General features: G+C 43.3%; 2 protein-coding genes across 15 annotated transcripts; one reads left to right on the top strand and one right to left on the bottom strand.

The window, feature by feature from the left end:
- Positions 1-23,710, top strand: lrmp (lymphoid-restricted membrane protein). 12 transcript variants are annotated; one of them, XM_054752901.1, is made up of 40 exons: positions 1-75; positions 731-1,416; positions 2,440-2,544; positions 2,873-3,053; positions 3,127-3,185; positions 3,257-3,332; positions 4,925-5,083; positions 5,155-5,272; positions 5,374-5,424; positions 5,497-5,574; positions 5,694-5,750; positions 5,916-5,975; positions 7,660-7,724; positions 7,823-7,916; positions 7,982-8,128; positions 8,220-8,321; positions 8,788-8,939; positions 9,704-9,815; positions 10,271-10,529; positions 11,348-11,400; positions 12,341-12,440; positions 12,683-12,806; positions 13,108-13,168; positions 14,847-14,893; positions 14,975-15,063; positions 15,161-15,345; positions 15,790-15,874; positions 15,952-16,006; positions 16,331-16,358; positions 16,440-16,580; positions 17,319-17,453; positions 17,526-17,673; positions 17,743-17,786; positions 17,858-17,929; positions 18,319-18,374; positions 18,555-18,653; positions 20,352-20,477; positions 20,799-20,825; positions 21,103-21,257; positions 21,338-23,710. In XM_054752901.1, exons 1-40 carry the CDS (start codon positions 23-25, stop codon positions 21,478-21,480), a joined length of 4,587 nt encoding a protein of 1,528 aa, XP_054608876.1. In that variant the 5' UTR covers positions 1-22; the 3' UTR covers positions 21,481-23,710. The 12 variants fall into 12 exon arrangements, 11 of the variants coding, with proteins under 11 accessions (XP_054608876.1, XP_054608877.1, XP_054608882.1 ...); XM_054752902.1 differs by having other exon boundaries at positions 17,861-17,929; XM_054752907.1 differs by lacking the exon at positions 20,352-20,477.
- On the bottom strand, positions 22,056-27,559 carry dnai7 (dynein axonemal intermediate chain 7). Of its 3 annotated transcripts, none has more exons than XM_054752913.1 (16): positions 27,357-27,559; positions 27,152-27,173; positions 26,728-26,812; positions 26,580-26,668; positions 26,400-26,504; positions 26,195-26,332; positions 25,995-26,129; positions 24,989-25,092; positions 24,759-24,917; positions 24,546-24,696; positions 24,166-24,480; positions 23,938-24,097; positions 23,257-23,471; positions 23,032-23,190; positions 22,548-22,661; positions 22,056-22,355 (listed from the first exon to the last, which is right to left on the bottom strand). In XM_054752913.1, the coding sequence occupies exons 2-16, from the start codon at positions 27,152-27,154 to the stop codon at positions 22,080-22,082; spliced, it is 2,208 nt and encodes a 735-aa protein (XP_054608888.1). In that variant the 5' UTR covers positions 27,155-27,173; positions 27,357-27,559; the 3' UTR covers positions 22,056-22,079. The 3 variants fall into 3 exon arrangements, with proteins under 3 accessions (XP_054608888.1, XP_054608889.1, XP_054608891.1); XM_054752914.1 differs by having other exon boundaries at positions 24,166-24,329; positions 24,393-24,480; positions 27,152-27,559; XM_054752916.1 differs by lacking the exons at positions 26,728-26,812; positions 27,152-27,173; positions 27,357-27,559 and having other exon boundaries at positions 26,398-26,504; positions 26,580-26,597.
- Positions 27,560-27,576: the final 17 nt, after the last annotated feature.

The raw sequence follows: 27,576 nt of genomic DNA on the forward strand, positions 1-27,576 counted from the left end.
CCACTCACCGAACCTACCGCTCATGCACGTGTCGTGGACCGTTCGATTACAGATTTTCCAATCAAGCTCGCTAAGGTAACGAACATTTACAACCGAGACTGATGCTGTGTCGTTTTTTACTATAAGAAAAGGTAAGGTTATTTTTTTGGTCAGGCGCCTACCTGTTTTTTGGTCGTGAGTGGCGGAAAACAGGCAAAGAAGTTACTTTTTGTCCTCTTAACCTTTACAACGAGTATCCTTTATAAGAGGACAGCTGCGTGATATGATGTCTTATAGTCGAAGATGAGTTGTATTGTATGATTATTATCATTGCAGTGGCAAATTAATTCACGTCAGTGTGTCAGCTGAATTAATTAGCTCATTTGCACACCTGCCCCCTAAATGGACGTCATTTTGAATTGCATTGAGCTAACTTTAAACTTCCGTTACATTATTATCATTACCGAAAATAATAGCAGTTTGTAACTTAATGTGGCTACTTTCTAATGCTGATGTATTTTGCTCTTTTTTTTAATACAAAATAATAGCTGTTAGTAGTGGATATGGGTGTTATTCTCCAACCAATTAATGAATTAGATACGTCATATACTGATGTTTTTCCACATTTAGCTAATATTCCACACAAGCTGTCATAAAAGTGTAGCTGTACTACATTTAAGATAATGTGACATCATATTAAAGTATCCATTGCCTATTTTTTAATCAATTTTTCATCTTCATCCATCCTCAGACTCCAGCTAGGAAGCCTCGCCCTCACCAGCATGGATTTTTACATGGCCCAGCCAGCGCGACGTCACAACCCGGTGGACAGCATCTGCCGCAAGTTGCAGACCATTCAGTGGCGTGGTGAGCGGGAGCCATATTCCGCCTTCCAGATCCCTAAGCTCTCCTCCAGCAGCTACGACAGCCCCCGGTGTGGCCTCAGGCACAACCTGGAAGCTATCTTGAAGAAGGGCACCCGCCGCAAAGACGAATGTGAGAGGCGGAAGGAGGAGGGGATGCCGAGCTCTGGTCCTCCCCAGAAGAGCACCATGGGTCCCTCGATCCCACCTTCCGCTTTTTCCACCCCAGCATGCAATCCCCCCACACCAGCTAACATCACATACACAATCACTAGCACATTTGGAGAGAGGAGAAGTGCTGATGACAGTGATGTAAAACCATTTAAAACCTGGCAGAGGTATTGCTCCACTCCCACAGGCCAGTCCAAAGACTCCACGTACTTGAGACTCACACATGGTGAGCCCCAATCTGCGCCGTCAAGCAAGAGCCCTCCGCTCTCTCGTACCTTCACCCCAAGTCACAGCACTGTGTCCTACAACCTCAACTTCAGCTCTGCAGACACGGGGAACTCGACAGAGTTTGAGCTGCCCTATGCAGCTCTGGTTGTGAAAAGACTGTCACTGGAAGATGGAGGTAGGCCCAAACTGCAGCATGAAGGATGTTGTAGATGAATCCTGGCAACCAACATGTGTGCAACTTATTCTTATGACAATTTATTAGCTATTTGGGGCAAAAGCTCAGCATTGTATTGTGCTTGACTAGTTTCTCAGCAACGCAAGTATCACAGATTCTACATATCCTACATGGTGTAAATATAAAATACAAAGAGTATGGGGCATGAATTCAAAGCTCATCATTTCCAAAATTTCAAAACTCATTTTTCCTATATATATATATATATATAACATTTATTTTTTTTTATTTATAAATTCCGATTTGGACTGCATGAAAATGTATTAAAAACAATTCAGCTCCCTTTGACCACATGGTAATTTATTTAAAATTATATTGCACAACACAGCAGCAGCAGAACCAATGTTGTAATAATAAACACACACTTTTACAGGTTTTTTATGTTAATACAGTTTGCAAATTAAAAGGATAACCAACAGAAGAGAATTCACGTTTGTTTAAAAAAAAAAAAAAAAGTCTTCAAATTGTCATATGCCTCTTAGTCCCATTTATTTATTTTTTTATTTACCGAAAAAAACTTTTGTGTTCATACCTTTTTATCTGTGTATGAAGTACATGCACCCTATCCTTCTCCAGGAAGAGTTCTGATACTTTGTTGTAAAAGTCTGATCATCTCCTGGTGAGTATGGCCATGTAATCCTCCATCTTGGCCTTCTAATTCATTCATTCAGCAGAGCGTAAAAATATTTAGAATTCCTATGACTTTCTACTAGCTAGAGCGAAGAAGGGCAGCTCTTCCCTTTTGTGAGACTGCATCCACCCTGTATGCTAATCTTTTTGATTTAGAAAAATTCAAAAATTGTAAAAATAAAAATATTAAGACACCGTAAACTAAAACCAAAGTAGCTGACCTTATTCAGCTTTCACAAGTCAGTGTCTGTTCAGTCAATACAGTTTATGGTGCCTCTGTGCCTGGAGGAAGAACATGCATCATGTGCTTTCACTGTCTGTTCTTACGCCTAGGCAACACGCCGGTCTCCGACAGCAAGAACATGGCAGAAATCAGCCTCATCTGTGAGGAGAATTTGCTCGACACCATCTTCCATGCGTGTGACACTCAGCGCCGAGGTAACGCCGACGCAAACTCGCACAACAATCGAGCAAGTCACTCAGTCTTCAACAGTGATGAGTTGCTGTTGTCTTTACAGAGCTTACAGAGCAATGGTGTCTTCTTTTTAGTGCCTGTGAGCATCTGTTTAACTGTCTTGTTTAACTTGTACCCATGTTGCTCTTTTATGGACAAGTTGATATAGTGCTACAGTACATAAGGTAGTGGCTTTGGTAGAGAATAAGGCTTTTGAAATGGAATTGGGGCAAACTACAATGGTGATAAACGTTCTTTGACTGATATTTGTCTTATATACTGTCGTTATACATAAACCCCTTTATTGTTTAGGTAAGGTGTATGTGTCTCACATTGTGGACTACTTGCGGCACACCACCAGTCGCAGCTCAGAGGACAGCGGACTGGAGGAGCTTTGCAACATGCTGGACCCAGAACGCAAAGACGTCTCCATCGACCTGGACACTTACCACGCTGTAATGAGGGAGTGGATTGAAGACTGCCGCAGCAACAGGCATTGACATAAGAATGCTCATTTGCCTTGTTATGGTTGCATGTTTTTGATTGATTCCTGTGTTGTACCCAAGGGATGAACCAGAAGAAGTCGTAACCCAGGACTCCATCAAACTGAAAGACAGTCTTTCTGGTGGGTGCTTGTGCTGTACGTCCCATGTATATACTTTTTCATTGGTGTACTCTGTGTTGTTTGTATTGTAGCCAAGAGGTCAATGTTGCTTAACATGACCTCTGGGAGCTTGGAGGGCTTTGGAGGGGATGCATCAAGAGCTGAATTGTAAGTTACGTTGAATTACAGTATCTCTCAGAAGAGAGCATGTTTTCTCAGCCTCTCAAGGGACAATACTATAGAAATGAAAGTCATATATACCTTTAGAGTAGTCAGTGTGCAACTTGATACTGAGTATATATTTACTGTCCTCTAAAAAGAAGTCAACCCACAGCCATTATTGTCTAAATAGCTTATTGTCTTAAAAACACAAGTGCATTCACCTCACGGTGAACATGTCCCAATTGTGTCAGTCTTTAGTGTGAGCACAAGTGATATCTAGCACTGCCTGAATCCTCTTGGGCATGGAATTCACCATAGCTGCACAGGTTGTTACTGGAATTTTCTTCCATGATGACATCACTGGTGCGTTTAGTGGAGATTAAACACCTTGCTCTCCTCCACCTTCCTTCCTTCCGCTTGAGAACACCCCACAGGGGCTCAGTTGTGCATTCAGGTGTGGAGGAGACATACTTTGCCACTCCATCACTTTCTGTGTACTCAGCAAGACACTTGCCATCTTGGACTAGTGTTTGTTGGAAAACTGCCATGTGGCCCAGGTTCCCAAAGGAATTGAATGGAATTTATATTTTTCCTGAATGAACCACAGCTCCCCAGTGGCAGCAGCACTCATGCAGCCCCACTTTGTGTTCTTCAGATAATGCACATTACAACAGGGGTCACCAACTCGTCGATCCCCAGCTACTAGTCGATATTTGGGACTTTGCCGGTCGATCGCGAGAATATTAGAAAAAAAAAAATTATTACATAAGTGCGCTGCCCTCCCTGGAGAATGACCAACAGGCACGGATTTTGACCACTGAACACGCCCGTACACCTTGCCGCTCTCCAGGCAAGCTCCAACCACTAGCCCAATCTCCAAAACCCGACCGGAGGTACCTTGAGCATAGACACGTACACCGACTCGCCTCGCACTCACAGACAGACAGACAGTCAGACAGACAGAGATTTTGAAGCGATATGCCTGCTCACGCAACAGTAATTATTGCACATTGTTGCTCAAAATCAGCCATTGCTGAGGCGTAAATATAACTCCATAGATGTACACCTCCAAAAAAAACGCTACTCATTAGGACCGACTGTTGTAACACAGCCCCTCTCCCCTCAACCACCATCGCTTCGCTCGGCCACGACACTGAGCCAACAAGCCAAGTATATTGTAGTTTGCTCATACAGTCGACACCACAGTTCCGACCCCGACGAAGAGCCACAAAAGTAGGGGTGCCCAAAGTGCGGCCCAGGGGCCATCTGCGGACTGTGTGCAGAAAGAAAATATAATTTAAAAAACAGCAAAAATGGTAAAACTAGAGTCAAAGGCACAATGAGAAAAAGCTGAATAGTTAACACTAACAAGCAATAACAAGTACATGTATATTAATGTGTATTTAAGTACAAATGGGGGGGGGGGGGGGGGTAGATCTTGCCCAGGTTTACGGCCGAGACCAGAGAAGTTTAGAAGTTTAGTGACCACTGCACTACACTATTTACTCTAAAGTATATCCAAGTTTCATTTCTATAGTATTTTATTTTTTGGTGTGAAGAGTTTCAACACACACACGAGCATTTGTTTGTCTTTACAGTGAAACATCAGAGCTTGTATACTGTGTTGCCGACCTCCAGATGAGCAACCAAAAGCTCCAGGAGGAGGTAAAGAAGCTAAAACAGGTGGTGGAGGGCATGGAGGATAGTAACCAAAAGCTGGCAGATGAGAACGTGGAGCTCCGCAACCAGGCTAGAGGGTAAGCTACATTCACATACACGTCCAAGAGGGCATGGACGTTTTCTGCAGTTCAATCGATTTATTTTACAGTCACCAGCAGCTGGTTAACAAAGAGAAGATGCTAAAAGAAGAAGTGGAAGAAATGAAGGCCACTCTTAGCTGCACAGAGGAGGACAGAGCTCGCGCCTCCGCACACAGCAAACACGTGGTCAGACAGAATCACCCACAACAACAAATACTGTAGAGTGAAAATCTGCGATAATAAAGAGACGGATAATAAAAACGATGTGAACCGTTTGTGCTTCACAGGAGAAAGAAAACCAAGGTCTGATAGCCAATATTGCATCGCTGCAAGAGGAGGTAAATATTCCACTTTTCTCTAGATGAGAGCACAGGCATGATGAAAACAGCTGCCCTCTGACGCTTCCCCAGAACTTTAAAGTCACCATGGAGATGGACGAGCTTCAGAAGCGAATAGCGGAGCTGTGTGACATTAACGCTGACCTTCAGGTAGCTTTCCTGACCATCCAGATTTTTGTATCCATTTCACACTTTCATTAGGTTTAGGGTCATTTGCTTTTCTTTTTTTACTGATTTTGTAATACATGGTGTGACATCCTCGTCTTCAGGTGCAGATTCACTCTTTTGATGCTGTCATCTGTGAAAAGGAAGCTCGAATGCAAGAGGTCATTGTCCTATTCAAATTGAAATGTATTTACGTGTTACTACTTCTGCCTGTGTATTTTTTATTTTTTATTTTTGCAGAACTGCCAAATATTGTTCATCTAATCCTAAAAAAAAGGCAACAGGAACTTTTTCATCGATGGTCTGTTTTTATTTGCCTTTTTCAGAAGAGCAGACAGGTAGATGAGCTAAAGGCAGCAGTGGAAGAATACTCCTCCATCACAGAGGTTAGTGTTTTAATATTTGCAATGAATACTTTAATAATCATTATGGAGCAGGGGTACTCAAATACAAATATCAAAGGTCCACAAAGAAGTTTTTCAATGAGTCAAAGGTCCATTTAAAATAGATCAAGCCATAATATGGTTATATTCAAAAGAAAATGTCCTTTTCATTCCAAACAAGAAAAGTGCATACTAAAGTAAAATTAACTCATTCATTCCCAGCCATTTTTCAAAAGACAACCCCTTTAGTACCGGCCATTTTAGAAGATTTTGACTGATCTTCCAAGATACACAGAATATTGTGTTCTATGGCTATATAAACATAAAACCTACCATGTCTCTCATCAGGGAAAAAAAAAGTTTGTTTCTACCTTTTTTTGTTATTCAGTAAGTTTCAGGAAAATATCATTTCCCAACTAAAAAAGGGAGAAAATCGGCTTTTTGTGAAAAGATACATTTCAAGCATAACTTTCAGTTTGACACAAATGTTTTTGGCTTTTCTCACAGCTCAAATATCTAAACAACTATACCACTGTATAAAAAGGGCTTGTTTTACATCAAAATAATGTATCTATAAATATAACACACATTTTCACATTTGGAACTGAACTATGAGTGCACGCACACGCAGATGCGTGCACATATGTGTGTGCGTGTGCATGTGTTAAAATTTCCCAACAATGCGTAACCCTCTGCATGCAAGACTCCTCCACGCTCTCTCACTTCCTCCTTCCTTTCATATTTGATTCTTTATTGAAATGGTCCCTGCCGAGCTCTCATCAAATGCACTTCTGCCACCTTGTGGCCGTTTTTATGGCTTTAAAGTGCTCTGAAAGGTTAGTCGGGCATTCGGGATTTATGTATATATACGTATTTGCTATTTGAAGAGTTAAATGCCATTTTGACATAAATACTAAAACAAAAAAAGGAAAAAAAACTGAAATTAAAAAAATTAACATACACACTAAAAGGCTCGAGTGTCAGATTTCAATCTTCTGGCCAAATCTGGCAATTGTCGACCAATCACTTAAAAACAAAATAATGTGTGTAGTAAAGAATACATTTTATGTAAGACAACAGTATTTGTTTTTGACAGTCATCTTCAGCAGTGGCGGAACATGTGGCAACAGCTAAAATAAAGCAAAAAGCTTCTCGATCTTTTATTTTTACTTTGAAGCCCACAGTGTCAGATTCCCAATCTTCTGGCCAAGTTTGGCAATTGCCGGCCAGTTATTAAAAAATAAACCACATTGTGTGTACTATTAAATGTTATGTAAGACACAAGTACAAAGCTTGTTTTTTTAACAGTCACACGCGGCAGCAGCCCTCTTTCACAGAGCAATGAAACAGTTTCTATTCTCCACAATAAAACACTTTCTTCCACCCATCAATATGTGACGGTATGCTAAGAGTAGCCAAAATAAGCCCAAAGAATCAACAGTCCGGTGCCTTGGTTGCACACAATTTGGTATAATAGGAGAGTCTAATCTAATGTAAATGTGATATTAGTGTCAATGAAAAGACAAAACAAAAGTTGTTCGTTGGCAATTTGGCATTTGCTGGCTGACAGTGAAGAAGTCTCAGGTTCATCTCAGGGTCCCCAAATAGGCAGCTTGTGGTCTCCATCCGGCCCGCAAGTCACTGTTGTAGAATAAAGTCATGCCTTGTGTTGCTTATTGTTTTGTAGCTGCTGAGGGCGGACAAGAGCAAACTGGAGAACCAGATGCAGATGATTCATCCAGACCTTGCTGGGTAGGCGAACAAAGAATCGTGTTGAATTGAACGGTTTTGTTCATAAGTCTTATGAACATCTTCACATTTTCCATTTGTTTTCATGACTCCCATCACAGTGCAGGAGTGTCTCTTTCGGTAGCCTACAGGTTGAACCAGAGCCCTTCTGGATCCCTGCAGACAGAACTGGCCCTGGCTCAGTCACCACTGGAGGTCAGCACTTCACTTGCGCTTGCATTTTGAGATGGAGACTATAAACGCACTGTTTTCCTCTCTAGCTCATCCATGGGGTTGATCATTTATCCACAAGTGTGAGCTTTGCCTCGCCTCTGGATGAGACACTGGACAGGGAGGTGCTGCTGATGATGAATGGACCCAGCCCCGAACACATGGCATTGGAGTTCAAGAAACTACTGAGCAGACTTGTAATAAAGTGAAATGAAGTGTGTGGAGCCTCAGGGCATGTCCATAGAAACACAGGTAACATGTGCCTTCCTCTCTGTTCTCTCCTTCTAGAAGACAAATTTCAGGAAAGACACCCGCACTGTTCTATCCTCACTGAAAGCCTTACTGGATGAGCACTTGCAGCCAGGGGGCGACACAGACGCCAGTCTTGAGGTGTGAAATGTCAACAATGAATGTGTTATCATCAGGACTACTTATTGCAACCTTGCTGCTTGTGTGTGCCTGCGTCGGCCACCTTCCCGCGTTATTGTCATGCAAATTTTGCATTTTTGTCCACCTGTTGCACATTTTTCTCTCATATTTCTCTTTCCCACACACTATCGCTTATATAACTCTCTCAGTGCTGTTTATTCGGTGTGTTGTAGCGTGAACACAACCCACTCCCCTTCTTGCTCACTCTGACTATCCTACTCGCTCGTTCCCCTTCCGTCCCTCCTCCAGCTTTGTTGCATTCATTAGGCACGTAAGGCAGTAAACACACAAATGAGACGGACATCATTAGTCGAGTGCTTGCTCATCAGCTGACTGCCATGGAAATTCTCTAACAGTTAGTTAGGTGAACATTCAGCCTTTCACCTGAGCGAGAGACTTGACCCCCTTTGGCCTTGACTTCTTACAGGCAGTGCAGGCCGAGCTGGACGCGAGACGGGAAGACTGGGCCCTCAGCCTGGACCAGCTTGCTCAGTACACTGACTCAATAGAGAAGGAGCTGATCAAAATGGCCAGTAATATGAGGAGATCCCGCACTGAGATACTGCACCTTTCCGTCAGGTAACGTTTTGCTTTCTAAGTGGAGTAGAGGTTACCGTGGCGTTACTTTAGTGCTTTTCTGAAATGTTGTGCCTTTTGTGTTGTCACTAACCACTGCTCAACGGGGGAAGGACTTGTCAGTCATCCCGACCGTAAGCGCCTCTAAGAGCCCGCCTCAATAGGTTTGGGCCACGGCCAATTCTGGACTACAGTAATACTGTGTTTGGATAGGTTATCTTATGTTTGCTCATGCCTCATGTAGCAGAGACGTACATTTCCAATTTGAGACAAAAGTGAAAGTCCTTAATATAGATTTAAGACCTTTGCAAGGTGTAAGTCAAAAATGGTGTGTGTGTGTGTGTGTGTGTGTGTGTGTGTGTGTGTGCGTGTGCAGCTATATAACAGTCACAGTGGCTCTGGAGCAGCCCAGAGAGAGAGAGAGGGGGTCAGGGTGGTGCTCACAAAGCATATTAGAAAGGGCTTATTCCTCATTCTACATTTAAACTGCACTATGAGATTTAGATTGGGCTTCAAGATCAATACGCAGTGTGCCATCTGAAATCAAAAGGTGTGACAAACTGCACGGGGCCAGTTGGAGAACTGGCGCTGGTCACCCTGGGAAACAAAATGGGACACTGCATGGGCCTGCGGATTGGGTACAGTATGTCCACTGTACTGCTTTCTAGGACCTCTCTATCACTTTGTTTGGGCACTTTTCAATACTTGGACATGTTTCTGGTGTTGTCATCTTCCTTCGTTACGATGCTGTGGTTTTATTCATGCAGGGTGCAGGAGCAGGAGAACCAGAAGCGACAGCTTTGCGAGGAGCTAGACCAGCTTAAGACCACTCAAGATAGCAGAGAGGCCTCATGCCAGACACCTGCACCAGAGGAAGAGGTCAGTTTGAGAGAGACTGGAGTCTACCTTCTAGACACTTGAGCACTTTTAGAGCAGGTTTTAATTTGTTGTGTATACGTAGGATTGTAGGATCACATTTTGTTGGCTACAATAAGGGGGAAAAATGACTTGTTTTAATAGTCGATAGCATCACACTCAGAACATTATCATTGCTATCTACTGATGTAGTGTTCATTTTCTACAACAGAACAGTGGCAAGGCTTATGAGTTGGCGTCTGAAGTGTGCACAACTTCAGATGCAGCCATACACCTACACACTCGTCTCTCAAATTGCACTGGTGTCCGCACCAACATTTTCATTCCAATACAGTACATTAATTCATTTATGTTGTGTTTTATCCTAAACTAGGAGCATATTTTTATTTTTAGATAATTTGTGGTAAGATTTGGCTTTGTAATGGGCTGTATCTTGTCTTGTATTTGTCCTTGATAAGCCTGGGGAAGACCTGGAATGGGATGAGGAATACGCCCTTCAAGATTTCCTGAAAAGCGAAATACCAGCAAGCAACTGTCGAGCACAGGGTGAACCGAAGCAGAGCAAAGCTGACGAGACGGTGGGCAAGGTAGCAGAGCAAGGCGAAGAGGATGACGGGGAGGAGAAGTGGATGGTGGTGGACCGCACGGGTGAGGGAGAAGTGAGGGATACGTCCACTCCTGTGTCTGCCGTCCAGAGTCCACTGGACGCAAGCCAAGGTGAGTGAGGACACAGAGGAAGTCAAACTTGGCAAAGCAAAAATGCTCATTTTTATCATTAAAAATGTTGAATTGAGAGTTCATTCCGAGTGTAGTATCCTCTAACTAGGAAATTTGCTTTTTTGAATGAGTTTTTGAGAAAGACAATCAACAGAGTGTTTTTTACTTAACTCAAGCTGTCTACAAGAGCATCCTATCTGTAATGCAAGCAACTAGTAGGTAAGGACTGGCTGGCTGAAAACCCCACACAGTGACTATAGGATTTAACTCTATTATTGTCTTTGTGTGTGTGTGTGTGTGTGTGTGTGAGAGGGGGGCTTGGATTATTTCCTTGTAATCCATCAGAGTCAAAGGACATGCAGCCAGCCTTGAAGCACTGCTCCGTTCACATCCACACACACAAGAAGACCCCTGCCTTCTATGGTGGTTTGATTCTAAAAGCTGTGTGTTTGAGGGAGAATGTGTGTGTCAAGCTCCTTTCCTTACGGCCCTTCTATGGCCAGGTGTAAGAGTGATCTGAGGCCATCGAGCGAGCAGTAATCCCCCATTCCTCGCCTGCATGACTGGCTGGCAGGCAGGGAGACAAAAAAAATTAGAGCACGAATGCCGCCACTAATGCCACTTTGGCTGTGTATGATATTCTAACCCCTCTGCCCCTCCTGCAGCACAGTTCTGTTTACTATACACGGTTTGACCTTTTATGGCACAAGGCGGGGTTACTTTATTGGAGGGCTGGATAAATTGGACAAATGTTCAATTACTTTTGCGCTGTCATTTTATTTTCTGATGTGTTTTCTTCCTCTCTGTGTGTTACATAGAAGATTCAGCCTGCACTCAGTCAGAGCCAGAGGTGAAACATCATTGTTTGCAGGTAAAATTCATTCCGATATCATGTTCATTGTGATGGGAGCAACACAACTCATACTTTATACTTTGTCCAACAGCATATGTATTGTGTCTATGTAAGCTAACTCTTCTACTCTTGAACCAGTGCACACAAAAGGCTGAACATTGGGCAAAACATGCACCCCTACTGTGTTGCCTGTGCTACTATTTTTCAGGCGAATGCACCATATGGTGGCGCCGTTAATAAACCCTAAACGTTTGACCTTGAAATTTCTCACACAGTTCAATGTACTCTACAAAACATCCAGTTTAGGGTGTTTGGCTGAATCAACACCAAATTTGGTAGACGCCATCAACCAAAACATCTTTGCCCCTGCAAATAACTAACTGTCCATAAGTTGTTGACTAAAGATTGTAAAACTAAGGATATCTGTATTACATTTTGAACACAACCCATAGTGGGCGATACACGTCATTTATAGTCATACAGCAGTATTTTGTGCACTTTCTTTACAGTATATGTGAAGCAGTGAAAGCTCATTTCGACCCCTTATGTTGACTGTAGTACATTACATAACGGGCTGATCACATATTTTCTACATGGAATACCATAAAACAATACATAATGGTTTGCAAAATGACTAATAAGATGTCTAAATAAGATGCCACAACCTTTTCAAATCTACTGAATTTTCCTCAGTTATGAATATGCAAATTGGTGACAGTAATGTGTACTCAACTGAACACTTGCTGATTGTGTGACAGCGAGTTGACAATGACCACAGTGCTTTTCAGCAGTTATTCAACCAGCAAGCTGATGTTTTATATCGTCCGCTAGCTTCATTCAAGCGTTTCTTATTCTGGAGTGAGTGTGTAGTTTCCTACATGACTAATGTACATTGCATATTTCAACTTTTCACCCCTCTTTTTTTTTCTAAACGCGTAGCATTTTCATGGTTTTTCAGGACGAGGCAGCACCACCTTCGGACGCCCACTCACAAGCTGTCAGCCCCAAGCACCTAGAGGCGGATGCCCTGCCTGATCCGTCCCACTCAGAGAACCGTAGTAAGACCGCCGCCTCCTGCTCTCTCTTCCTCACTCTCTTTATTCAGTCTCTATGCAGATCATCAGCTACTGTATTCATGCGTATAGTCGACCGTTGAGCGCAGTGCATCTTTACAAGTTAACTGAAGAATGAGTCATTTCCTGACTCACTTGGTGCGCTCGCTGTTTCTGTCAAAAAGAAAACATTTAAGAGAGTTTTCCACGGCATGAAGGTCTGTTTGAGTTGAATGTTGTGTGTCCAGATGCAGAAACACATGAGACTGCATTGTCTCAGTCTGAAGACTCAGCCCAGAATGTGAGCACCTCACCTGATCAGGATCCAGCCCTTCCACCTGGCAACAGCTCACACACTCCACAGAGTGCTAGGTGAATTGAGTATAAAAAAAAAAATCATTCTTAAAGTAGAGACCTGTTCAATTGAATCTCATCACTGCCACTCTAGCATCTGTCATCATTTTTATACCATCATTTCCCTACGACGTGCTCCACATTTGCTAGTCAAAGGTTGATTTCCTGTGTGTGGGAGGCGAGCACAGGCTAAACAGTTCTTTGCATACCCTCAGTCCGTCCAACGACAATGAAACGAAAGCTGTTCATTAGAATGTGACTAGAAAACAAAAGTAGAGCGTAGAAACTGAAAACTTCCTGACGCTCCTCCTGTGTGCAGCATCCAGCTGACTGGTGAGGAGCACAAGGGGGAGGAGAAAGAGGACATGAGCTGCGCAAAGGTCAGTGGCACTATAGGAAGTGTTTGAATTTGAAAGGGAGCAGCTTCCTCTATTCTCTACAGCACACCGCTTCCTTTATTCTTATTCCTCTCCTCCACAGATTTGGATTGTGTTTGCTGTGTTACGGGGGGATGTTAGAAGGGAGGTGATATGGAAGAGGGTTTGGTATGAGTGAATTTATTTTCACTCTGAGGTGCTGAGTGTCCTTTCACTCTATACATAGTAGAGATGAGAAAATAGGATGGACATTCTTGTCTTGGCTGCAATCTACTTAACTGAACTATGGTGCTCAAAGAGGCAAGTATTCATTGCACTGTATTGCTGTTTAAGGTTCCTATTTTTTTAACCATTTTAAGTATCTAGCCTTTATGCTGGAGTTCAGACAGTTTAAAAGTGCTTTTAGTCAGTCCTTCTGGAAACACGTCATTTTGTGTGTCTGTAGCTTTAATGCTAAGGAGCTGCGTTTGTCCATGAGAGTGTATCTCCAAGAAGCACTATTTTTATTTTTTTTGCAATTGTCCAACATAATCGATGCCATATATCACATACAGCAACTTAACGTGAAGGAGAGGGACAGGAGGACACCTTAGCAACACTAGCATAGCTACAGTATATGAGCTGCACTGCTGACATTATAGTCACATTTTAACAGCAACAATTAATTAGGTTAGCCTATTAGCTGAGTAAAAACAAAATGATGAACTTTATAGCGCCCACGTCTGTAGCTGACAGATAGTTGGCAGAACTTTAAGTTGCTGACCACCGCTACTTAACATGAATCTTAATTACATGAAGTAAGTTCAACCTTATGCAGCAAGCGTTTGTCTCCGTAATTCATCACTTGGCCATGTCTGACATCTGGACTCTGGTTTACATTGTGTTCGGTCAGTGCTTCTCAAGTAGTGGGGGGGGCCCCGCTAGGAACAGCGCAATGAACTGTCAAGGGGGGGCGTGAGAGGCAGGGGGTACTTTCATTGTTAGCGCAGATCTGCCAACATGTATGAATTGATCGTACTCAACATGCAGTTTGACTCTTGAATACGCTTTTCCTGATTTCAGTTTCGAGTTCAGTCTGTAGAGTACAGATAAATAAATAGATGTTATTAGTTTCTCAATAATATTTCAAATCAGGGGGTGTGAAAACATTTTGTCTGTAATGTAATCACTCTTAGGTAAACAATAACTAGGACAAGGTGTCAGCGCTGATGTCAAAGGACTGTCAGTCATTATTTGCTGTCCATCGACAACCACAGCTGGTATTGTTTTTTAAAAATTAAGCTGCGCTCTTTCACCATTTGGCCTGTTAAATTGGCTATGTACAGTACTGCGTGTATGCCATTACACAACATCCTATTGCTATGCACTCACCTTGCTCCATCGTGTGAATGTTCACACAAGTGTGTATGCAGGAAGTCCACCTCCACCACTTAGCACTGTGCCAGTGTAAGCGAGTTCTTTTAGCACCCTCTCACACACACACACACACACACACTCGCACACAGCTGCAGGGCGCTTTATGAAACTGCACCTTATATAAGAAATCATCCAAATCTGTCTCTTCCACACACTGTGGAGCTCAGAAAGCGTTTCACTGCCATGGGACAGGTACGCTAACTGTATGTAAACTGTACGTTGAAAGAGATCTGTCCTTTTGCTCAGCCCTTTGCAACTTTTTCAGAGCCTGATCCTGGACCAGTCGACACCGAGGTCAGCAGCGGAGGACATGTAAATAACTCAGCATCAGCAGTCCCAACATCCGCCTCTTATTACTGATACGAGAGATAACGCTATAACACTGATTTTCAGCACCAGCCTGCTTCCTGTGGTCGTTGAAGAAGAGGAGAGCGTGCAGGAGAGTAACACGGCAGCTCCGACTGAAGTGGTCAGCATGGCAGGTAGGATGCGAAGGTCTCAATTTTTGCAGCTTTTCACATCTGCATGCAAGTTTCAACACCTCCCAGCACACACACACACACACACACACACACACAGGTCTTCCTCAAGGGACAGAGCAGCCCACCAGGGTCGGTGGCACCACCCTAACTGACACGGGCTGTCAGCAGCCAAGCTTGACACAGACCAGCCAATCGGAGAGCAGCGTGGCCAGCAAGACCTCTGATCAGTTAGAAAGCAAAAAGGACTCCCTCGCCCATGACGGGAAGAATAAGAAGCAACCGGTAAGACCTGCCTGGTTGACTTTTATTGATGTTGACAAAAAGATGAAGTGACCTAAATGAGTTCATTCAGCAAAATGTTTGCAGTTTTTGGCATCACCTAAAAGAACTTTCTGCTTCCATGGCATGGTGATTGTGATGGAGCAAGGTGGATTTCATCATTCAACATGACACTGCAACTTGAATAGGGAGCCTGTCTTTCCAGCTTTGTGGGTGGATGGGTGTGGATGATGCTGAGTGGAAGAGAGAAAGCTCATTTTCAGGCTACACTCCAGCGGCTTTGAATCTACACCGTAACCCTTCATTATGGGAAAAAAAAAATATCCAGTGAAGGACAAGAGAGGGAATGAATAAGGATATAACACCATGGAGGACAATTTGGTGGAAGAAACAGCATTAAAAAGAGAGGCGCATCAGAAGGCACTAATGTTTAACTCATACCTGCAGGAGCTGTCACATGGCATGGACACTACGGAAGCCCAAAAGGTGGGGGAGAACAAAAGGGAGACCCCTGCAACCTCTGAGAAAGAATGTATGTGTCATACTAAATGTCATTGTATATTCAAGATAAAGCGTGTTTGGTCAGGAAATGATTTCTTCACTGTCTAGCTGAGGCTTCAACAATCTCCGACCACGGGGATGCGTGCAGAGCAGACAATAACAGGTGAGACCATGGGTCCATCTCAGTTCACACGCTTCCCTACCTGCACTTACTCTTTTGAATGCATGCGTGCGCTCGCACTGGGAAGTATGGCAAAAGGCAGTGCACTGTACTCAAAAGGGTAAAAATGCCACCTGCCACCCTCTATGGACACCATCTTGTCTACGTAGCGGAAGGGGCGGGGCTAACATGAAATAATGACTGTTGACAACGGTAATGTATTTGGGACATCGGTACACTGTGAAAATGTGCACACTCAGGAACTAAGTGCATGCATGTCTGTTCATGTAAACGTGTAAGATGTGCTAATGTTGTCTTTCTCCGCAGCCTTTCGCCCAATGACAAAGAGATTGAGGTGTGTTTGGACCTTCTTTAATGTCATACTGTGGCACAGTGTCCTGGGAAAGCATACCATTTTTTGTGTCCTCCTTTTCAGACCGAGTTCCAGCGTCTAGCTTTGGGTTTCAAGTGCGACATGTTTACCCTTGAAAAGAGGCTGCGCCTGGAAGAGAGGTCACGTGACCTGGCTGAGGAGAATGTTCGCAGGGAGGTGTCCAGCTGCCAGGGCTTACTGCAGGTTTGTGGCTGGTGCCCAAATACTTACTGTCCACACATTTACAGACATGACGGTATGTATTTGTTTGTGTAACCTAACTTTAGGGCAGTGGTTCTTAACTGGTTTGGCTGCGGGACCCCCCCATCACCCCTCAGTGTCAAGTGGTGACCCAAATTTTTTTACTCAAACTTCTCAAATATTTTTTACTTAAAGGGACTGCAGCAGTGAGACGCCGTGTCTCTGTTTGTGGCGCGCTCTTCTCCAGCAGATATCTGCAGCTGTGTGTCGGACAGGCTGCATGTTAAGTCCCCATTTGATGTCCTTCACCTCCCACTCAAGCTTGGCAAAGTCGACCATAAACATGCCACACACCTCGTAGCAGACGAGGATGCGAGGTGCATTCACAGATATTGGTTGAGATTTTTTTATTTTATTTTTTATAAAGACCCCCGACGGGTCGTGAGCCACCAGTTGAGAATCACTGCTTTAGGGTGTTTAGCTGAATTTGGTACACACCTTTTAGGGGCTTGGCAAGCGCATGTTTGTCAAATTTAAGCAAGATTGGTTGGAAAAACATGGCCGCCATCAACCAAACTGTCTTTAGCAACCAATTGTCCATAAATCATTGACCATTTGGCTAATGGTTATTAAACCTTGAATATCTGTATTGTGTGTATGCTAACATGTCTTTCAAAGCATTTTGAGCACAACTCGTAGGGAGGGGCGACACAAATTACAAACATTCCCTGTTTCTTGCAGGCTCTTATTCCTCTATGTGAGGACGATAACCAGTCAATGGAGATCATCCACAGGCTACAGAAGAATCTGGATATCCTCATCCAGTCCATGACACGTGTGTCAAGTCGCGCTGAGATGCTTGGAGCCATTCATCAGGTATGCGTGTGTGGAAACCGTTAAAAAGTTGCAGGCTTTTCTTTTTTCAAATCACGGTTTTGCCATCGCCAGGAGAGTCGCATTGGCAAGGCCGTGGAGGTGATGATTCAGCACGTAGAGAACCTGAGAAGGGTGTACACCAAGGAGCACGCAGAGCTGTTGGAGCTGCGAGAAACGCTCATGCAGAACGAGCGGTCGTTTGGATCGCACACGGAAAGAGGTGGGCCGAATCGCATGCGTTTTGAAATTGGGGGGAAAAAAAAACTGAGCTGACTGGGCCTCCTTGCAGATGAGTTCCGCGGCAAGAAGCCGTCAACATCACAATACTACAAGGTCGGGTGTCGCAGGTTTACGATGGTTTACGATGATGTGATTGTGACGTTGTCTGTATTCTTGGATCCCAGCAGTCATCAACTCGGCGGGTTAGCATAGCAGCAATACCTCGCTCTGGTGGAATCAACATGCACTATGATGTGGTGAGGATGCTGCCATTGCTCTGCTTACTTTTAAAGACCCCATACGCTATTATTCAACTATTTTAAATAAGTCTGTCTTCATAAAAGCAGCTTTAATGCTGATGAGCTGTGTTTGTTAACGACGTCATCTTCAAAACCAACCATTTCAGTGCCTCTCATGAAGGAGATGATGTAATGTTGTCTATGTCCCGTGCTCATAACCAGGCTCTGAGGACACATTACTGTTATAACCTCATTAAAAAGGCAATTTTGCATAATAGAGAACCTTCAGTGACTCTACCTCAGGACCACAAATTCTCATTTATGTAAAGTAGTGTCTTTTAAAAATGCACTCGTGGTTTTATTCTTCTAGCTCCTGAAAATGTGCTTGTTTGTTTTCCTCCGTGTAGAGCAAACAGGATGGTTCAGACATGGAGGCAGAAAGACTGACCAGGAGATCTCCATGGTAAGTGTCCAAGTGTGCGTGTTGTCCTTCAACTGTCATTACAGTATGTCTTTGTGAAGGGAACACTTGAAATTGCTTCTGTCGAACACACCGGCATTGTGGCTCTTGAGAGGTTTGCTTTATACCATAACAAAGGTTGTTTTTTTATTGTGCCCCCCTGTTGACAATGGTGGTTTTCAGGAATGTGGCAGGAAAGAACATGGCACGCCCCCCACTTAAACGCTTTGTTAGCTCTGCCGCCTGGGTTGACACAGAAGAGCCCTCTGTCATGATGAAGGGGTAAGAAATGCCAGGGGAGAGCGTTGCACAGTGGGCTGTTATGGAAAAGATGGCTGCATAAATTGTGATTTGAAAGGTCCCCTTTGATGCAACATGGACGTTATGTCGTATGCATTATAAGAGTGTAAAAGTCATATCTCTCACTCGTTACCTTCACTTTTGAGAAAAGAGTTGTTTTCATGGCAAATGAACATGACACTGTCCATGACCCGCCCCTAGCTAGATAAACCCAACCCCTGTGTACCACCACTTCATGGAGGACAGCTTTGTAATACAGCAGGTTTCACTACACATCTTAAAACAAAGCTCTACCAACTATCAGTCAGCTCGGGAGCTGTAGGTTTCGTCATTTTCTCCAGGAAATAGGCTAACCTAGCATGATGTTGCTGTTAAAATGCTCTACGTCGGGTCTCAAGGTCTCAATTTTGCGGCCCGCGACTAGACATGGAGGAGTTGTGTAAATGCTCTAAAATTTTTGTAGGGTCACGAGTAAGCTGGAGCCTATCCCAGCTGAATGCAGCACAATACAAACTATGAAATGTATTCATTGTTTTGTTTCACCCATCACTGTATCGAGATATTATCATTATCGGGAGCCGTGCATCGTGTATCGTAGCCTGAGATTCCCAGCCCTGTTCCCAATACTTCATGCGGCCCAGCCACAACCAGACCCTATCGCCAGCGACCCCCAGGTAAATTGAGTTTGAGACCCCCGCTCTACATACAGTCATGGAAAAAATGATTAGACCACCGTTGTTTCTTGTTCATTTTAATGCCTGATACAACTAAAGGTACCTTTTTTCTTTGGACAAATATAACAATGACAACAAAAATGACTCATAATAGTAAAAATTTTTGGCAGTACAATGCTATAGCTATTCATGTAAGAACTTAAGTGATTTTGGTTATTATCAAGAAAACCATGGAAGTTGCTAGACATCAGCTCTTAAATTAAACTCTTATGAGCTAGATTTGTTATCGTCATTATATTTGTCCAAACTAATGTGCCAGGCATTACAATGGATCAATAAACTGAGGAAACAAGGGTGGTCTAATCATTTTTTCCATGACTCTACGTAGCTATTCTAGTGCCGCTAACGTTTGTGTCCTCCTGTCCCACTGAACGTTGCATTGTTGAATGTGATGAATGGCACCTATTACATTGGATAAGTGCGGAGTTACAGTGTATATGTAAAAAGTGGACAAAGTGCACAGTGGTGCTTCTTGGAGACACACACTCATGGACAAACACAGCTCATTAGCATTGAAGGTACAGGCAAACAAAAGAAAAAGCCCTTTTAAAGTGTCTGTAAAGTTAGATTTTGGCCAGCAAACTACCAACACACTCTTGTGAGACCTAAAATAGTTGACAAATGTTCTAATATGGGACCTTTCAAAATGTGACCTTGAAATGTAAACTAGTGATGCAGCGATCTTTCAAACATTCCAGCCGCACAGTCAAGTGTGTCCAGAAGTCCTGTGTTGCATGTGTTTGTCATAGGAAAGAGTGCCACACCGTACACTGTAGCGCAGTGATAGAATGACAAAATGTTTGCGATCATGACGCACGTAAAATGCGTCTGCACGGTAAATGTATGCATGTGTCCACGCTGGATGTGCATTAATTTGCAATCCAGCAATGCTTTGTACATCAATCTGTCATTTGTGTCAATGCCCTGACCCCACGCGTGCCCACAGGACGACGCGCAACAACTCTGACGCCCACTCGGCGGACGAGCCGCAGGAGCCCGTGGCAGAGAGGAGGAGGTCCAGTCTCAGTGAGCTGGGCAGCAAACTCACCTCCCTCATTCTGCCGCTCAAGACGTTAGTCCATCTCCATACGCACCTCTCTGGCCGCACGCACAATGGAAGAGTTCATCATTTAGTTTGATCAGATGGAAGTGGAGTAAGACATCACTTCATTCAAAGACGATCCTCCTAAGTGATGAAACGTTTGTGATGCGTTCAGGGCTTTTCTGCTGACTTTTTTTGGAGTTGATCACATACGCCATCTTCAGCTTATCATGCATTGATTTCTTTGTGTGGGTTTTCTGACATTCACTAACATCTAATGATCTGTTTATTTCCCTTGCAAGTTAATATTTTGAATGTTCTGAATGTTCCCTTTCCTTCCACACCCTTCAGGAGTCAGGATGAGCTCTTTGTCATGCTGTAAGTGTGTAGGGAAGGGAAGTGGGATGTGCTTGTGGACTCCATTGCATGCAACATCTGTGCCATCTCCAACACTTACAGTGAAGTGGTTTGAAGAAGCCACCTTTTCCTGCTGCTAAATGCTTCATTCTGCTGCGTGTTAATTATGCTGATGACTCGATGATCTAATTGTTGTCATTGAAGCAACCTCTCACTGCCTCCATTCCATCATCACAATTAGCATGGAACTGTGCCTCGTTTTCATGTCTCTGACTTGCTTGACTTTGTTTCCATCCAGTCCAAGCTGTTCCTCCAGCCCGGCATCTTCCGACCCAGGCCTATCCCAGTCCCTGTCCCACACGTTGACTTCCTCCCGGGTGGCGTCGGCGGCCGCAGTGGCGCGGGGAAGCAGGGGGCTCTGGCTTTGGTTGGCGATGGTGCTCGTGCTCGCAGGTCAGCTCCTTTTTGATAGCTTTGTTTAAGACTCGCTAGTTGATGGTACTGCGTCATCATTACGTCATCATCACCACTAGGTCTCCTGGCGTTATTGGCCAGTCTGGTGATGCAGCCAGCAGTAGACGCAGCCCCTGTGGGCACCGGGGACTCCTGGATGACCATCCAGCAGCTTCTCTGGCCTTACACTGGCCTGCGGCATAACGGACAACCCCCAGTCTAACCCCTTTTGGACCAGGGAGTGAATAATACTACGACTGTCAGCCTTCCGCGTAGATTTGTCTGTGCCACACGGAGAAAAGACTGCTGGTGGTGCCTGAAGATGCCTAAACGGTATCAGTTGGGCTTTTGGGCCTGGTTAACACAAACGGAGGATTTTTGTCCATCGCGTTTGCTGAGGACATGAGATGGTTGCCCAACATCCTTCATGATAATGCAGTTTTCACTCAGTATTTGCCTGCTTTTTGGAACCACCGTCCTTAAAATTAGTTTCATCAGAGCATTGTCACATTTATTTTAGTGCAACATCCTCTCAATGTTACCATGTGCCACACAACGGCTTCTTAAACCTATGTCCTTTTTATAACCTTTTAAGCTGATAAACACTGGTAATAAAATATTTTATGTGTTTTTAAATGTATATTTATAACTACTTTTGGAGTGGGTGATATGTGAATTTGATTTTATTATATAACACCAAAGGTTGTTTTTTTTGCTGTGGTTGTCACGACTTCATACACTTTTATATGTTGCCAAGAAGATGCTTTGCATAAATAAAGTAGCCGATTCTACAGTAGAGGGTGTACTTTATTTGGTTTGGCTTTAACAAAACATGAGCGGTCTGGTGGCACAAAGCAGACTCTGCACAGCGTCCACAAAGAGAAAGCTGGACTCCTTGCTTCGACTTATCCCTTCAGCGCTCACGTTGTCTTGCAGCATGTGCATGAAAGTGGAGTGAAACTCGCTGTCGGGATGGTGGTCGGTGGAGAAATCCTCGCTGCTCTCCGTTATCTCCAGCTTCTGAAATCTCTTAGCACCCAGGAGGTAGAGGCTCCACGAGTCATCAGGCGCTGGATCTGGACCCTGGTGCTCACACACCTGAGATTGAAGCGGGTGACCTCAGTGTTACATGATATCATTTCCTTCCTCATTTTTGTGTGGCCTCTGTGTAAATGTCAAAGTTGCTTACTGTGTTCACAGCACAAACATCAACCCCTTCTGTGACTGATAACATCTAATTAAAGCCCTTATCACGCCACAACGGAGACGAGAGAAAAGTGTTAGAAACACCTTCATGATGACATGCTCGGCACCACACTGGGCATTCCACTTGCTCCATGAGAAGGCGCAGACAGAGGCAAATAGGGACATCTGTTCATAGGCTGTGTGCTCTGTAAGAGGGTCCTGCAGGGCACATTTTATGTACACTAATGAAATAAGTATTTCATCCTCTTCTGATTTTGTAAGTTTATCTCTTTTAAAAAAGACATGAGCTGTCCAGCATTTGTCAGCTTTATTTTAAAAGAGAAGCAATATCAACAAAAAGTTTATACAGTAAATGGATTCATATTTGATTAAGGTGGGGATGTCCAAAGTGTGGCGCGGGGACCATTTGTGGCTCGCAGTTTTGTTTTTGTTTTATGTCATGTTTTTATAGATTTTTTCTTCATATTCTGTCTCTTTTTTTATTTAAGTAAACCTCCCATAAAGTTATGGCCAGTTCATGTCTTTGTAAGGGGATAAACTTTTGCACCGCAGTGTTGGAGATGCAAACCTTTCCGCAGGAATTAACAAACTTGTCGGTGTGCTCGTTCACAAACACGTTGATGCCTGCCTTGAGCATGGCCTGCTGCAGGTCAGGTCCACTCATCCACTGGTCAAAGAGGTTGGCGAGGCCGACCTCTCGCTCCGACTGCAACATGCATTGGTTCCCCTGGACAACACACACGTGAATAGCCTCAACTGACATTCCATGTTATCCTCTCCGCTGCCCTCCCACCTTGATGGTGATGCTGAGGTCCATGAGCGCCCCGTTGATGCTGAAGAGAGCCGTGTCTTGTCCCAGCGGCCGCAGCTCCCAGCTCTGGAAGGGAAAGTTGGCGTAGGTTTGCTGCATCAGCACAAAAGGGTAGAAGGATTCCATCTTGAAGGATATCTTGGCCTCCTCCTCGTTGTAAGAGAACTCGCTGATACCGTCTGTCCTCCAGTGCTTCTCTGAGGAAGGAAGGCCCTGCATTATTTGGACATTTAAGGCATCCTTTGGTGGCAGAGGATATCTATTTTTAAATTCCTTAAATTTGCCTAAAATGACATTAGTATTTAGTATTAGCATTAGTATTATTAGTATTTAGTAAATATTTTTCAGGCTGACATGGTTTTAATATATTCACTCATTTAAAGTGGAAAAATATCAAATAATATCAATTATTTTGGTTTTTTGGGAACCTTACATTTTTTGTCATACTGGCCTATATTATATTATATTGTATTGTATCGTATTATATTATATATTTCAAGCTGAAGTAGCTTGAAAAGGTTCACTCATTTAAAGTGGAGAAAAATATAAATATATAATATTTTTAAAGCAGTTTTGGGAACATTTTTTGTCATTAGAGACCAATTTAAAGGCCCTCTTGAGGGTTAATTGGACAAAATGATTTCAAAATGTGTCATTCGCTACCTGCTGCGGCCCAGCGCGCCACTTGAGGGGCTTCCAAGAAGACAACAGTATCAGGAAGCGTCACAGACAGTCCAACGAGAGTTGAGGAAGCGTCGTCTTCTTCTGTTGGACTGGACTTTTCAATCGTGTATTCGAACACTTGCAAGCCCGTGTCTGAATGCTAATAAAACACATGTGATGTCGTATGTTACATGAAACAAATAACCTTTCCCATGTGTATGAATCCACCATTTGGATCTCCCAGCCTTTGACCAGAACAGCCTGCGGCGGCAGCTGGAACAATTCATAGTAGAAGACTCCACCCAGAGGTGTGTACTGGATTAAGTCCACCACATGGAGATCTACGCTGGCGTCCTCGATGGTTTCCTCCAGGGGAGGAGGAGTGGGGTCATCTGGAAAGTAGACGATGGAAAAGAGAAAGGACAGCTCTTCGACGAGAATTGTGTCAAGCGTACCGGCAAGTGTCTCCACTTGTGTTTGGATCTGACTGTCTCCATCCTCTGGATGCGGGTTGCTGCTTCTTGACACGTAGCTTTCGGAATTCTGCAGTGGAGGCACAAACAGACGATGGACCAGGAAAGTTCAGCAGGGACTCTTGTTTTTTTTACCTTAGTCCCTTCAGACTCCTGGGCCGGTGTCTCCTCATCCTCCACGGTTTCCTGCTGCTGCTGAGCATCCGTGTCCTCCTCCAGAATCTCCTCCTGGTTCTCCTTTGCCTCCCCCTGCTCGGGTGGAACCTCCTCGACTGTGGTGGGAGACCTAGGTGCCACAATGAAATATTAGAAACACCTCTCAGTGTACTAAATGGAGATTGGACAGACTTGATGGAGGGTAGGCTCATTTTCATGTGGGTCATCCTGGACAGGGTGGACAAGTGGTCGTAGCGTGTGTGGAGGATCCGCACGGTGATGTTGCTCGCTGCCAGCTGCTTGGTCAGCTCAAATCCCATTCCAGCCTCTTCAAAGTCCAAACATTTAAACCTGAAAGACCACAAGAGAATCCAAAAAAGGAATTTCCACCTGCAGATGTGGATGAAAAGATATCTTATTACCTGTGATTCCTCATCAGGTTTGCCCAGAGACACATTGTCAAGTTCTCGTCTTTTATCACAGCCTGCATGTTGCCTGTCTCTGTGTCGATGTTGGCACTGGCCCCCTTGGATGACAGAGGAGACACACATAACACAAGCACTCAACAGACACTTCATTAGGTACACCTCCTGGTTCACAGGTGTAGGGAAACCTCAAATGAAGTCATTTTATACACTGAATTTCTGTACTACACTAGACTATATTGCTATACTACCTTTAACCACTAATTTACTGCAAAACTGGAACTTGAACAATCCATAGATAACAATAATAATGATATTTTAGCATTAACAAAGAGCTTTGGCATCCTGGTGTATTAACCATTACAGAAACATCAAAGAAACTATTTCATTCTGTTCATTCTGTTAGGGCGGTGGTGGCATATCTTTTACGTTGGGTCGTGATCTATGTGTTGACTATTGTGGATATTTGTTTTACTTGATTTATTATGAGTGAATATATTCAAATTGTATCAGACACTTAATTTTATTAGTAGTATTTGTATGTATTTCTATGTATTTACTTGTTTTATTAAAATGTCTTCTTCAAATGCATGGACTATATTTATTTACTATTATTTATTTAAGAAAAATATATAGGGTGTCATTATTCTAAGTTAATTTTTTAAGCATTTAATTCTATTATTAAATATATGTATGTATTTATGTATTTATTGTATGCTAAGAACATTTTCCAATGTATTTATTATATTTATTTATTATTATCTATTCAGTAAAACATACACTCCTGATAAAAATTTTAAAACCAGATGAAAAATTACAAGAATTTACATTTTACGCTGTTGAAGAAGACGTACTGTACTCCTTTTCGTATACTAAAAAAGCCAAGCTCGATATAAGAAAGCGAGCGCAAAGTACACACACTTTAATAAACATATTGAGCATTATTATCTTTAGAAACAACGTTGAATTTATCAATACGATGTAGAGTACTGTGTGAGTGCACCTTCAGGATCTCTGCCGTCATGTTGACAATTTTGGTGTAGACCATTTCCTGCAGATGTATGAGAGACTCCTGGTATCTCAGAAGTTCTTTTAAGCTGTCAGCATTTCTGAGCAGCTCCTCCAGCTCCTCAATCAACTGGCAAGGATAGGAGTTAGTAAGGCTAACCTCCTAAATAAACAGTGAGGTGCAGATGGACAGACCTGCAGGGCGACGCTACATTGTTGCAGCACAGAGGTGACGTTGCAGTTTGGGTCATCTCGCCACAAGCTGATAAAAGTGTTGATATCCTGCTGCACTGCCGGGTCGGGTATGTCGCTACATTGCATGTATTTGTCCCACTGTGGAGACACAAATGACACACGCTGGAATCCACGTGGGCCTTTAAACTTAAATGGCAACACACACTTTGGACTTCTCTGCAACGTCATTTTTATATTGAATCACAGCACTGTGGTTCTTTTCCAGTACGGAGCGAAGTTCTTCCAGCTCACCGTCTCTGCGTTCTAAGTCCTGCCAGCAAAACAGCACACAATTATCATGTATTGCGATCATTAAGGAAGGCAAATATTCACATTATGAGGGTACCTTGGCCTCAAGCCCATCTAAGATCTCCTGCTTTCTTTGTCTTTCTAATCGTTCCTGTTCTTCCCTCTCTGCTTGAATACGGGCCTCCTCTGTAAAGCAAAAGAACCATTCTCATTGTCCTTTAATACCACTGCTACTACTCTCTTACCTTCCTCTCGCAGCCGTCTCTCCTCCTCCTGTTGCTTCAGTTTTGCCTTTTCAGCTTTGGTCAATTTTGGTTTCTTTTTGCCTGACTGTAAATATAAAAACAACAGGATTAGTGTGCATACCGTCAGAGAATAACATTGAGAGAATGCGTCCAATGCCTTTTTCTCACACTGCAGAAGATTAAGGCACGAAGATGCAGCCATGCACAGACGAAAATAGACACAACAGTAACAATGACAACATGAACAGAAAGCTGTCAACTTGCTCATACCTTTTTCTTTGGACCCTCTCATTCAGTCACAGAAGAAAACAGAAGATTTATAGAGGAGGGAATCAAAAACATGCAATCCCAGATAGAAAAGGAAAGTATTAGAATATGAATTGTCCTCTTTAAAACAGCCACCATACATGACTAATTAACTCACCATGATGAGCTCGGGGAAACTTCTTTACGAACAGTACGCATTGGGAGAACAAGTTAGAAACGTTAAACATCAGACATGTTTTAAAAAGACATTATTTTAGTGTCTTGCTAGTCAGACATGCCTTGCTGGTTAAGTGTGTTTTCACTTGCCATTGAAACCCCGCCCACCTTTCAGTTACATTTGGCATTATTTAATTTCACTTTACCTTCTTTAGTCACAATATTCTAAAAGAAAAAAATGAGTTATTCTTCTTCCTTGGCGTCCTGATAATAACAAATACCGCCTACCAAACTCGACTCTTCCGCGTACTGTGGTTGATCTCCATGGTAACCACCACGCGGCAATGGTTACCGTAATGCTAAGTGTAGGAGCCCAGCAACAAATATAAAGATGGTCGTTACCGAAATTTACTTCATGTTTGGACT

The sequence above is a fragment of the Dunckerocampus dactyliophorus genome, chromosome 15 (assembly GCF_027744805.1).
Source record: "Dunckerocampus dactyliophorus isolate RoL2022-P2 chromosome 15, RoL_Ddac_1.1, whole genome shotgun sequence".
In the NCBI taxonomy this organism is placed as follows: Eukaryota; Metazoa; Chordata; class Actinopteri; order Syngnathiformes; family Syngnathidae; genus Dunckerocampus; species Dunckerocampus dactyliophorus.